The sequence below is a fragment of the Oncorhynchus nerka genome, linkage group LG11 (genome assembly GCF_034236695.1).
Source record: "Oncorhynchus nerka isolate Pitt River linkage group LG11, Oner_Uvic_2.0, whole genome shotgun sequence".
Classification (NCBI taxonomy): Eukaryota; Metazoa; Chordata; class Actinopteri; order Salmoniformes; family Salmonidae; genus Oncorhynchus; species Oncorhynchus nerka.
This window is the reverse complement of record NC_088406.1, coordinates 18,871,891-18,885,478: the sequence shown is the minus strand read 5'-3', so window position 1 is coordinate 18,885,478 and position 13,588 is coordinate 18,871,891. Positions and strand designations below refer to the sequence as shown.

Here is a 13,588-nt window from a genome sequence, read left to right as displayed (position 1 = left end):
CCCCTCACATTGACTCGGTACCTGTTCTCCTTGTATATAGTCTCAGTACTACATCGTACCCCTCACATTGACTCGGTACCTGTTCTCCTTGTATATAGTCTCAGTACTACATCGTACCCCTCACATTGATTCGGTACCTGTTCTCCTTGTATATAGTCTCAGTACTCCATCGTACCCCTCACATTGACTCGGTACCTGTTCTACTTGTATGTAGTCTCATTACCTCATCGTACCCCTCACATTGACTCGGTACCTGTTCTACTTGTATATAGTCTCAGTACTACATCGTACCCCTCACATTGACTCGGTACCTGTTCTCCTTGTATATAGTCTCAGTACTACATCGTACCCCTCACATTGATTCGGTACCTGTTCTCCTTGTATATAGTCTCAGTACTCCATCGTACCCCTCACATTGACTCGGTACCTGTTCTACTTGTATGTAGTCTCATTACCTCATCGTACCCCTCACATTGACTCGGTACCTGTTCTACTTGTATATAGTCTCAGTACTACATCCTACCCCTCACATTGACTCGGTACCTGTTCTCCTTGTATATAGTCTCAGTACTACATCCTACCCCTCACATTGACAATATATCCTTGTCATTGTTGTCGCCATCATTTTTATTTAATTGTATTTAACCTTTATTTAACTCGGCAAGTCAGTTAAGAACACATTCTTATTTACATAGACGGCCTACCCTAACCCGTACGACGGCCTACCCTAACCCTTACGACGGCCTACCCTAACCCGTATGACGGCCTACCCTAACCCGTACGACGGCCTACCCTAACCCGTACGACTCCGGGCCAATTGTGCGCCGGCCTATGGGAGCTCATAATCATGATGTCATCTCACACACACACGCACCAGCACACGCACTCACTCACTCACTCACTCACTCACTCACTCACTCACTCACTCACTCACTCACTCACTCACTCACTCACTCACTCACTCACTCACTCACTCACTCACTCACTCACTCACTCACTCACTCACTCACTCACTCACTCACTCACTCACTCACTCACTCACTCACTCACTCACTCACTCACTCACTCACTCACTCACTCACACACACACACACACACACACACACACACACACACACACACACACACACACACACACACACACACACACACACACACACACACTGAATCAAGAGTGAATATGAACACATGTGACCCTGAGATCTGTTGTTCCTGGATGAAAGAGTGATGTAGTTAATGGTCTTTTCAGGTCTCTGAGTGATGTAGTTAATGGTCTTTTCAGGTCTCTGAGTGATGTAGTTAATTGTCTTTTCAGGTCTCTGAGTGATGTAGTTAATTGTCTTTTCAGGTCTCTGAGTGATGTAGTTAATGGTCTTTTCAGACTACTCAAGGTCAGACGATTATCATTTTCATTCTGAACATCTCACAAGAGCAGGAGATTAATTTAGAGATTGATTTACCACACCTGTTAAGAGGAGGAGGAAGGTAAAATATGCAGAGAGTAATTGGGAAAGAGAGAGAGAGAGAAATTGGGAAAGAGAGAGAGAGAGAGAGAGAGAGAGAGAGAGAGAGAGATGAAATTGTTCCGCTTGTTATTCCCTGCCCCAGGAAAAGAGAGAAAACTGTCAGAGCAGACGGATACATTCACAGAGCAGCGCTTCATTTGCCAAACATTCCTCCCCTGATGAGCCCTGAAAGTGTGTGTTTGATTTTACTATCCTTGTGGGGACCAGAAAGACCCTGTTACTGTGAATGGAGAGAGACCCTGTTACTGTGACTGGAGAAATTTACCCTGTCTGGAGAGAGAGACCCTGTTACTGTGACCGGAGAGAGACCCTGTTACTGTGACTGGAGAGAAACCCTGTCTAGAGAGAGAGAGACCCTGTTACTGTGACTGGAGAGAGACCCTGCCTGGAGAGAGAGACCCTGTTACTGTGACTGGAGAGAGACCCTGTTACTGTGACTGGAGAGAGACCCTGTCTGGAGAGAGAGACCCTGTTAATGTGACTGGAGAGAGACCCTGCCTGGAGAGAGAGACCCTGTTACTGTAATTGGAGAAATACCCTGTAACTTTGACTGGAGAGAGAGACCCTGTTACTGTGACTGGAGAGAGACCCTGTCTGGAGAGAAAGACACTGTTACTGTGACTGGAGAGAGACCCTGTTACTTTGACTGGAGTAAGACCCTGTTACTGTGACTGGAGAGAGACCATGTTACTGTGACTGGTGAAATTGACCCTGTCTGGAGAGAGAGACCCTGTTACTGTGACTGGAGAGAGATCCTGTTACTGTGACTGGAGAGAGACCCTGTTACTGTGACTGGAGAAATTGACCCTGTCTGAAGAGAGAGACCCTGTTACTGTGACCGGAGAGAGACCCTGTTACTGTGACTGGAGAGAGACCCTGTTACTGTGACTGGAGAGAGACCCTGTTACTGTGACTGGAGAGAGACCCTGTTACTGTGACTGGTGAAATTGACCCTGTCTGGAGAGAGAGACCCTGTTACTGTGACTGGAGAGAGACCCTGTTACTGTGACTGGAGAGAGACCCTGTTACTGTGACTGGAGAGAGACCCTGTTACTGTGACTGGAGAAATTGACCCTGTCTGAAAAGAGAGACCCTGTTACTGTGACCGGAGAGAGACCCTGTTACTGTGACTGGAGAGAGACCCTGTTACTGTGACTGGAGAGAGACCCTGTTACTGTGACTGGTGAAATTGACCCTGTCTGGAGAGAGAGACCCTGTTACTGTGACTGGAGAGAGACCCTGTTACTGTGACTGGAGAGAGACCCTGTTACTGTGACTGGAGAGAGACCCTGTTACTGTGACTGGAGAAATTGACCCTGTCTGAAAGAGAGACCCTGTTACTGTGACCGGAGAGAGACCCTGTTACTGTGACTGGAGAGAGACCCTGTTACTGTGACTGGAGAGAGACCCTGTTACTGTGACTGGTGAAATTGACCCTGTCTGGAGAGAGAGACCCTGTTACTGTCACTGGAGAGAGACCCTGTTACTGTGACTGGAGAGAGACCCTGTTACTGTGACTGGAGAGAGACCCTGTTACTGTGACTGGTGAAATTGACCCTGTCTGGAGAGAGAGACCCTGTTACTGTGACTGGAGAGAGACCCTGTTACTGTGACTGGAGAGAGACCCTGTTACTGTGACTGGAGAAATTGACCCTGTCTGGAGAGAGAGACCCTGTTACTGTGACCGGAGAGAGACCCTGTTACTGTGACTGGAGAGAGACCCTGTTACTGTGACTGGAGAGAGACCCTGTTACTGTGACTGGAGAGTGACCCTGTCTGGAGAGAGAGACCCTGTTACTGTCACTGGAGAGAGACCCTGTTACTGTGACTGGAGAGAGACCCTGTTACTGTGACTGGAGAGGGACCCTGTCTGGAGAGAGAGACCCTGTTACTGTGACTGGAGAGAGACCTTGTTACTGTGACTGGAGAGAGACCCTGTCATCTTTTCTGCCATCGACCAATGTCTCCTCCCTATCCAAAGTGGACTGGAAGTAAATCTTATTAACTTAAACTCAAGACATCTTCTGCCTAACATCTCCCTCAGAGAGAGAGGGGGAGAGAGAGAGAGAGAGAGAAAGAGAGAGAGAGAGAGAGAGAGAGAGAGAGAGAGAGAGAGAGAGAGAGAGAGAGAGAGAATGGTAATACAAGCAGACAGTGGATCTCCAGCAGAGTCCTTTCTCCAGCTCTGACAATTGCAGACAATAAGACACTAATGCACCGCTGCTGCGCTACACACACGCTCACTCACTTGATACACACACAGGTTCATCAGACCGGATCATTAAGACTAAGAACAGGCCCAGAGCCCAGGTTACTACTGACTCACTTCATCGGCAGCAGGACAACTGTTTTAACCTCCCACACACACACCACAGCCAAGCCAATGCCCAGCCCAGGACAACACACACACCACAGCCAAGCCAATGCCCAGCCCAGGACAACACACACACCACAGCCCAGCCAAGCCCAGGACAACACACACACCACAGCCAAGCCAATGCCCAGCCCAGGACAACACACACACCACAGCCAAGCCAATGCCCAGCCCAGGACAACACACACACCACAGCCAAGCCAATGCCCAGGACAACACACACACCACAGCCCAGCCCAGGACAACACACACACCACAGCCAATCAAATGCCCAGCCCAGGACAACACACACACCACAGCCAAGCCATTGCCCAGTCCAGGACAACACACACCACAGCCAAGCCAATGCCCAGCCCAGGACAACACACACACCACAGCTAAGCCAATGCCCAGCCCAGGACAACACACACACCACAGCCAAGCCAATGCCAAGCCAATGCCCAGCCCAGGACAACACACAGTATGACAGCCGGTGTGTAATATTGTTGTCACTATACCAGAATTTTTACTACAATGCCGATACCAGGTTTAGTATTGCGCTACTCGAAACCATCACGATAGAAAAACGATATCAAACTAGACTGATCTTTTGACTTCAGTTTCATTTCATTTGACATGTTTGACATCAATATTTCAGCGACATCCACGTTTCTTCTTTTTAACCAATTTTTTAAACAGTTCTTACCAATCGAACAACAAAACAACATAAAGATAATCATTTATTTGAATTTTAAATCTCTATTGATACACTGGGTAAATTAAAATGTTGCCTAGGTCCATTCACAGTACAGGTGAATGCATATTCAATAGGAGTGTGTGAATGCATTGAGTTGTAGTTTTGGACTGATTTCATGGGACTACAGCTGACAAATCTGTTTCCTTTCCATTTGGGACATTTGCATAGAAGAAGCAATCTCATCTTTTATAAGACCTCTTTAAGACGTAATGACGTCATTCACACACACCGGGAGAGAGACAGGAGAGACGTGACTGACTCAATGCTAGATAGAATGTGGAGCACCAAGCCTTATTATATTTGCCAAACAGCTTTAAACCTATTTTTTCTACTGATGTCTGGAGATCACAGTGTGGAAATGACTTAATGCTCTCTCATGGTTCTGATCGTTCCGTTGGAGTCATCACTCTAAGGAATCAGTTCAGTTGAAGTATTTTGCACTCAGATTGTGACCCTTCTGGTCACTTTCCTTGTCCTGTTATCAACTACAACAACATCCTCATTATTACTACCAACATTTATGGGTTCAAATACAAACTTGAAAATGATTACTTACTTGAATCTTTGGAAACGCATGTTTTCCATTGGCTAACCAAGTTCCCCAATGCTTTACTTGTAGGAGATTTTAATATTGCTCTGAATAATTGTATTGATAGATGGCCTCTGAGACAGAGAACTTCTTTGAATACAAAGGCAGTTTATAGAAAGGTGTGATATTACAGATATTTGGAGAGTAAAGTTTACTTTTTTGGAGAGTACATTTTGGGGATTTCCCTACTTTGAATAATATTCTTTATGATAAATTGTGCTAAATATCATTTTATCCCACATTACATCTTCTTCTGTTTTGGTCGCTTTGATTTGATATTGCTTTGTAACTATAACATTGATAAGATTCTTACCAAATGACTTGCTTTTCATAGACAAGTGTTCGTACCATGGTCATTAATAAATATAGGTATTTCATTTGGAACAAATATGATATTTTGCATAGGAACAATTATTTGTTTTTTTAAGAATGGGTTTGATAATCACATCCTACTGGTGAGTAAATGTTTTAATGCATATGGGTTGTTACTCAAGGAATTTTGATCTCTTTACAATATCCCCGTTACACCAAGAGAGTTGGCCATAGTATTTGAAGCTTTTCCATCTTGGACTCTCATGCTGTTTAGAGGTGTAACCAGACCACACCTTCTCGAGATACCCTTGTTTAGTCCGGTTGACTCTTCAGTAGTAAACATGTGTTTACAACAATAGGTCTATACCTGCTTTGTTTTAAAAGGATGTTGTATCTATTCCTTATGTCACAACATACTGGGATACACTTGTCAATAGTATTTGTTGGAAAAAGGTTTGGTTATTACCACACAAATACCTGCTTGTTAACACGGTGAAAGGTCTCTTTCAGAGTGATCCAGAACTATTAACCTGTGAATCATTACCTGAAGAAACTCAAAAAAGACATTCATATTAATTGTACTTTTTTTGTGTTCAGCATCCAGAAACAGTTTAGCATTTATTTTGACATTGTCTACTTGTAAAGAGATTATGGCAAGATATTTTTAGATTTATAATTGATAATATTCCTGATGATATTTTTGTTTATTATCGGAGAATGTGCTGCTGAGTTTCTTTAAACTGCAATAAGAATAAAGAAAAACAATGTAACCTCTGAAATGTAATATAAATACATGTAAAATCACTAATAAATAACCACTCTTCCTTGTTTTCTATGAGCAGTTCGAGCAGTACATTAAGATCATTCTACATTATTTAAATAAGAAAACTATAAAAACAGTCAATAGGTCTGTTTTATAATCTGTACTTTGTTTTGTATCTTTTAGCATGTAGCATATATAGTGGATTCAGAAAGTACTCAGACCCCTTTACTTTTTCCACATTTTGTTACTTTACAGCCTTACATGTTGTTCTTGTTTGTTTGGTTGTTTGTTTGTTTGTTTGTTTGCTTGTTTGCTTATTTGTATACTTCCTGTATGTATACTGGTGTTTTGTGCAATAAAAATAAAATGATATAGTTTGGTGAGCAATTTGTTTGGAACAAAAAAGGACATGGGTAGTATATTGGTGTTAGCTTCAGATGTACGCTAGCAAGGAAAGTTAGCCAACAAAGCCGGAATCTACCGGTACCTTCTTGCATTGAAAGTGTTGTAGCCTGTAATGGACATTGTTCTGCGTACAGTAATTAACAGTTGCAACATTGCAGACACGGTGTACTTGCGCTATGAGGGGACATCAGCTGCACTGATGGACAGACTTCATCCTGTCTCAATCAGTAGATGACGCAAGACACATTTTTAATAATTACCGAAGGTAACAAAAATTATAGTAACGAAACGTTTTTCATGATCTCGTATTGAAAAAGTACTGAAGTTTCGGTTTACTGTGCAACAGTCTAAGAGACAGAGACAGACAGACAGACAGACAGACAGACAGACAGACAGACAGACAGACAGACAGACAGACAGACAGACAGACAGACAGACAGACAGACAGACAGACAGACAGACAGACAGACAGACAGACAGACAGACAGACAGACAGACAGACAGACCGACCATAGTGAACTGTGGTGGCACGGTGGTCTAAGCAGCGTGCTCCATCTCTGAGCATCAGAGATGGAGCTGGCCCAGTCACAGCCTTCTACAGTCAGAGGGAAGTCACCAACAGTTCTTCATATAGAAATAACAAAGCTGCCCTCAGCAGTAGCAGTAGCAGCTAGTGAGAGAGGGTAGTTGAGGATGACTTTGACAAATTTGGTCTCGATAAGTCAACAGCTGCATCCTTATTCAAAGCACAACAAACACACAACCACACTTAATTTCCTTCTCACATTGCTTTTTTCGATAATCTATTCCAAGCCAGTAAATGCGATTGTCTTTCATTTCCCACTGTTACTCTTGCTTCAATTTGCCAAATTAACCACAGAGCTTTAGTCCTTGGGCCAAATTCAACATGATGGAAATTAGCCTGGCTTAACCGTAGAAAACATTTTTATTGGGCCTCAATATGACACACAACTCTGGGGATGATTTAAAGAAGGTTTAGATAGAGATTATCTCATAAGAAAGACAAGGACGTCCATATGGAACAATAGAACCGAATAGTTCCATTCAGTTCCATTTACCAAGAGGAGATCCATGGAGACTCCATTATGTTCCCAGTGCAGATGTACTTCCTGAGGGATCTAGACGTTGATGACATCACATAGACCTCCCTCATCTCATTGTACACAAAGATGAGTCATGTTCTCAAGCTAAGCAGACACAGCAACCCCTTGGCACCCCCTTGCCCATCCTTCTATAGTGAATGACAGCCTCATATAGACCTCTAACTCTTGATTGATAGCTGACACTCCATGAGTGTGGTACAAGGTTTGAGTGCACATGCAAACACACACACACACACACACACACACACACACACACACACTCTTATCTGGTTGTACTCACAGGCATTTGTGACGGCGAAGCTGTTAGCTGTCTCAATGTTGTCGACATGGGGTACAAGGTTGAATGGAGCCTCCGTGGCATTGGGGCTGGTGTTGTGCAGGAAGATAGCCAGTCGAAATGCTGTGTACTCCTGATCTGTGTTCCTGATAAATAGACCACCTATAGATGAGGAGAAAGACAGTTGGTTTTGAACTGTGCTTCATTGGCACAGGGTTTCCCAAACTCGGTCCTTGGGCCCCCGCTGGGTGGACATTTTGGTTTTTGACATAGCACTACACAGCTGATTCAAATAGCCAACTCATCATCAAGCTTTCTAGTGGTAGGATAAGAACAAAGACTTGCACCCGTAGGGGATTCTGAAAAATAGGGGGGGAGAGAGAGAGAGACATAGGGAGAGAGTAGGACAGAGGAGAGAGAAGGGTAGCGAGAAAGTGTGAGATTAAGACAGAGAGAGAGAGACATAGGGAGAGAGTAGGACAGAGGAGAGAGAGGGGTAGCGAGAAAGTGTGAGATTAAGACAGAGAGAGAGACATAGAAAGATGACAGAGAGACATCAAAAATACCAGAGTATGACAGAGGGTAAGGAGAGGAAGGATAAGGTGACAGATGGAGAGAGGAAGAGTGGCGTGAGGGTGAGATATAGAGGGAGAGGAAGGGTAAGGTGACAAATGAAGAGAGGAAGAGTGGCGTGAGGGTGAGAGATAGAGGAGAAGAAGGGTAAGGTGACAGATGAAGAGTGGCGTGAGGGTGAGATATAGAGGGAGAGGAAGGGTAAGGTGACAAATGAATAGAGGAAGAGTGGCGTGAGGGTGAGAGATAGAGGAGAAGAAGGGTAAGGTGACAGATGAAGAGTGGCGTGAGGGTGAGATATAGAGGGAGAGGAAGGGTAAGGTGACAAATGAAGAGAGGAAGAGTGGCATGAGGGTGAGAGATAGAGGGAGAGGAAGGGTAAAGTGACAGATGGAGAGAGGAAGAGTGGTGGGAACGGTGAGCGTTAGAGGGAGAGGTAGGGTAAAGTGAAATGACAGATGGAGAGAGGAAGAGTGGCTGGGAGGGAAAGCGATAGAGGAAGGGTAAGATGATAGATGAAGAGCCTCTCGAATGGCACCGTGGTCTAAGGCACTGCATCACATTGCTAGAGGCGTCACTACAGATCCAGGTTCGATCACGGACTGTGTTGCAGCCAGCCTTACCCGGGAGACTCATGAGTCAGTACACAATTGGTCCAGCATTGTCAGGGCTAAGGGAGGGTTTTGCCGGCTGGGATGTCCTTGTCCCATCGCGTTCTAGCGACTCCCTGTGGCGGCCGGGCGCATGCATGCTGACTTCGGTCGCCAGGTGTACGTATTTCCTCCTACACATTGGTGCGGCTGGCTTCTGGGTAAAGTGAGCAGTGTGTCAAGAAGCAATGTGGCTTTTCGGGGTCGTGTTTCAGAGGACGCATGCCTCTCAACCTTTTCCCTACGGGAGTTGCAGCGATAGCTGCACTTTTGGATATCACGAAAAAGGGGTAAAACATTTTATAATGATATAAAAAGAGGGAGAGGAAGGGTAAAATGAGTTTTGGGGAGTGTGGGAGAGAGGGGGAGAGAAATGGTAAAGTGACATGAAGAGAGGGAACGTTTTGGGGAGTGTGAGAGAGAGAGGGAGAGGAAGGGTAAAGTGACAGATGTCAGGGAGGGTGAGAGAGGGGAAATGATGACAGGGGAGGAGTGAGGAATGGAGAAGGCAGCGCAAGGCAGCAGAGCAACCACCTCCAAATGTCATTCACAAACATCACGAACATCACCTCAAATGTCATGTGATTCACAAACATCCCAAACATCACCTCAAATGTCATGTCATTCACAAACATCCCAAACATCACCTCAAATGTCATGTGATTCACAAACATCCCAAACATCACCTCAAATGTCATGTCATTCACAAACATACAACAGTTGTGCAATAGAAGCATTAACTGCAGTAACTACAGTAACTCAAATCAAAGTTTATTTGTCACGTGCTCTGAATACAACAGGTGTAGACCTTACAGTGAAATGCTTACTTACATGTTCTAACCAAAAGTGCAAAAAAAGGTATTTGGTGAACAATAGGTGAGTAAAGAAATAAAACAGTAAAAAGACATATACAGTAGCGAGGCTATATACAGTAGTGAGGCTATATACAGTAGAGAGGCTATATACAGTAGCGAGGCTACATACAGAACCCGGTTAGTCAGGCTGATTGAGGTAGTATGTACATGTAGATATGGTTAAACTGACTGATGGTTAAAGTGACTATGCACTTATGATGAACAGAGAGAAGCAGTAGCGTAAAGGGGGTTGGTGGGACACACACGCCCGGTTAGCCACTGTGCGGGAGCACTGGTTGGTCGGCCCATTTGCGGTACATTAACTACAAGTACGAAGTCTATTTCCAAGTCATTGTAACATTGCATGATATTTTTATATTCTCCAAGGAATTGGTTTTCCTCTGCCTTAAGTTCCACTTCTGTGTATTGAAGCTATATGCAAATACTTTCTCAAGTGAACAGGCGGATAGGGTTTGAGGTGTGTGTGTGTGTGTGTGTGTGTGTGTGTGTGTGTGTGTGTGTGTGTGTGTGTGTGTGTGTGTGTGTGTGTGTGTGTGTGTGTGTGTGTGTGTGTGTGTGTGTGTGTGTGTGTGTGTGTAACCAGCAGACCATATTCGCGCATTAACTTTATCGGCAGCTCAGTGAAAGGAACGAGAAAGAGTCAGAGACCAGAGTCTCATTACAGTTCCTCTCCCCCTGCACCTCACAAGGAGTGATGCGGAGCATACATTAACACACACCTCCAGAACAGAGCACTGTGTGTGTGTGTGTGTGCGTGTCTGTGTGTGTGCATGTGTGTAGGACTGTTATAGGATGGGGTATACAACTAACTCAGGGCAGTGGATCATGTTTAATAGAAACTCTGATCCGGGTCTAGTCCCGGCTGAACGATTCGGGCTCGGATCGATAGCCAGGGTTATCCTGCTATGTATGGCACGGGAAGATGATGCAGTAGCGATCTGACTCAGAACAGCATCGTATTGAACAAAGCGCCCTAAAACAATAATGAGCGCAGGGTGCCCGTTTGAAAATTACAAATAACGCGAAAGAGGGAAGAGAGAGAGAGAGAGAGAGAGAGAGAGAGAGAGAGAGAGAGAGAGAGAGGGAGAGAGAGTGGGGGGGGGGCGTTTAACCTCCATCTCCGACAGCAGGAAAACAATTACCACAATTATGAATAATCACCTGGGACACATCAGCCAAACAGAAAGCGTTTTCCCTCTGTAGGCTACTTAGGTTATCAGAAATAATGGCAATGTAAATCCTCTTTAATTAAATTAACATGATTGGGGATGAAAACAATTTAAGACTCATTAAAACCCCGGCTATAAGAAGTGTCTATTTTGAAAGGTCTTAGCCTACTCACCTATTTGAACACTGCTGGGGAAAGCCCCAGTCGCTAGCCCCCAAAGGGCGGAAAACACGCCGACAAAGTGCGAGTAAATAATCCTCATTTTCCGTCCCTTAAAAACTGTGGAGAGACATGGAGGAGGAGGAAACAAGGCGAGAGAGAAGGTGGGAAAAGAGAAAAATAAACCCGAGTATTAGCAATCCATAGTGGTTTTGTTCCCCCGCAGTGTCCGCTACCGCTGGAGAGAGCTCTGTCCGGCTCGGTAAACACTAAACCGAGCACATGCAAGATGGGTGGAAGAGAGCGCGAGAAGGAAAAGACAGAGAGAACAACTCGCCAGTGGTGAGGAGCGTCTGCATGGAAGGATTGGACATGCGCGCCCTCACTCTCTGTCTCTCTCTCTCTCTCACACACACACACACACACACACACACACACACACACACACACACACACAGTCCACCCCTCCTTCAATCTATCTCTTCCAACCCTGAAAAGACAGAGAGAACAACTCGCCAGTGGTGAGGAGCGTCTGCATGGAAGGATTGGACATGTGATTCCACCTCAAAGCGCTCCTGTCTCTCTCTGTCTCTCCCATTGTAAATGCTCTTTGCACGCACACACACACACACACACACACACACACACACACACACACACACACAGTTGAGAGAGAGCACACATCAACACACGTCACAAACCGAAAGACTGACAGTCCACCCCTCCTTCAATCTATCTCTTCCAACCCTGTCTTCTTTAACTAGACATTGCGGTAAATCAAACAGCTCTTTTGATAAGGATTAGTCTCGTTTAGAGAGCGGAAAGGGGATCATCCTTCGCGGAGTTTTCATTAACGGCGCTGCTGCGGGGCTGTGGCAATTGGGAAGGCAATTCAGGTGCTTTTATAGGCTCGTGTCCCTTCACCGGTGACAGAGACAATTCTTTTTAAACACTATTTTTGTGTTTCTATAGTTTGATAAGTACGCCTAAACACGTAGACTAACGCATAGGCTACCCCCTACGTGAGTTGTGTACGGAATGTGATTCCACCTCAATATGTGATTGCACAGTATGGCTCTGTCAAAAAAACAGACACAAAAGACAAATTTCCTTTATATAAATATTCTACAACACAACATTAAATGAAAGAAACCGTATTCAAAATCTATATTTCTAATCTAAATTTACTTCAAAGAAAACAACACTTTCCACCTAACTGAAATATTTTAAATAATATAATTGGATTGAAATACAAAATAAATAAAGTGCAAAAATCGCTCGCTGTCTCTCCTTCTCTCTCTCTCCCATTGTAAATGCGTGTTCTTTGCACGCACCAATGGGCTCCAACCCGAACCCCCGCCCCGCCCTGCGCAGTTTTTCCCATCCATCTCCTCACACCCATTAGAGTGCACGGCTAAACAAGCCCCCTGCCTCGCAGAGCCGCGAATGTAGATGAAGGAGCGGGAGTCCGGATTCTCTGAATGAGCGGGAGTCCGGAGTCTCTGAATGAGCGGGAGTTGAGAGAGAGCATTAATCGAATAAAACGCGTGTTTTCTTTTCTGGCATCAACTGTGTCTGGCTCCTCATTCATAATCGTCAGCGCCGCCGGTAAACCGAAAGACTGACATACGGGTTGGGATCACGGAGAGAAACGGCTATTTGTCACGGAGTTAAACGGAAAGAATCTGTCTCCGGTCCCTCAATGACCATAGCCTCCTATCGGTGTGAGCGCTGCCTTCATTCAACCCAGAGCGTAGCTAAAGGAATTCCAGAGTGAATAGTCTAATAATTGTTTAACTTCACACACAGCATTAGCCTGCCGCTGTCCATGGTGCTGAAACCACACTGTGAACCAGGGAAGACTGTAGACTATCTAGGCTACTGGATATTTACTGTTTTTGTTTTAAACGTTTTGAACTATACAACTTTAGCACGGCATTCAGCTCGTTCAGTTTTAGTTTGTACCAGAGGTCTACACAAATGTGTGAGCCAAGAGTGTTGGCCACAGTGGGCAAAAAGAGCAGTGGCTTTCTATTCCAACCAAGCACATCAGAGTG

The 13,588-nt window shown here is 44.9% G+C and overlaps 1 protein-coding gene across 4 annotated transcripts in view; it reads right to left on the bottom strand.

The window, feature by feature from the left end:
* The window catches only part of LOC115120540 (glutamate receptor 4), a 188,513-nt gene extending 176,582 nt beyond the window's left edge, over positions 1 to 11,931 (bottom strand). For 2 of the 4 annotated variants that reach the window (XM_065024276.1, XM_065024274.1), the window contains exons 1-2: positions 11,547 to 11,929; positions 8,110 to 8,268 (exon numbers count right to left, since the gene is read on the bottom strand). In XM_065024276.1, coding sequence (XP_064880348.1) covers positions 8,110 to 8,268; positions 11,547 to 11,634 — 247 coding nt within the window. In that variant the 5' untranslated portion in view covers positions 11,635 to 11,929. Of the gene's footprint in view, positions 1 to 8,109; positions 8,269 to 11,546 lie in introns of all 4 variants that reach the window. The other 2 variants (XM_065024275.1, XM_065024277.1) reach the window with 2 other exon arrangements.
* Between the last annotated feature and the right edge of the window lie 1,657 nt (positions 11,932 to 13,588).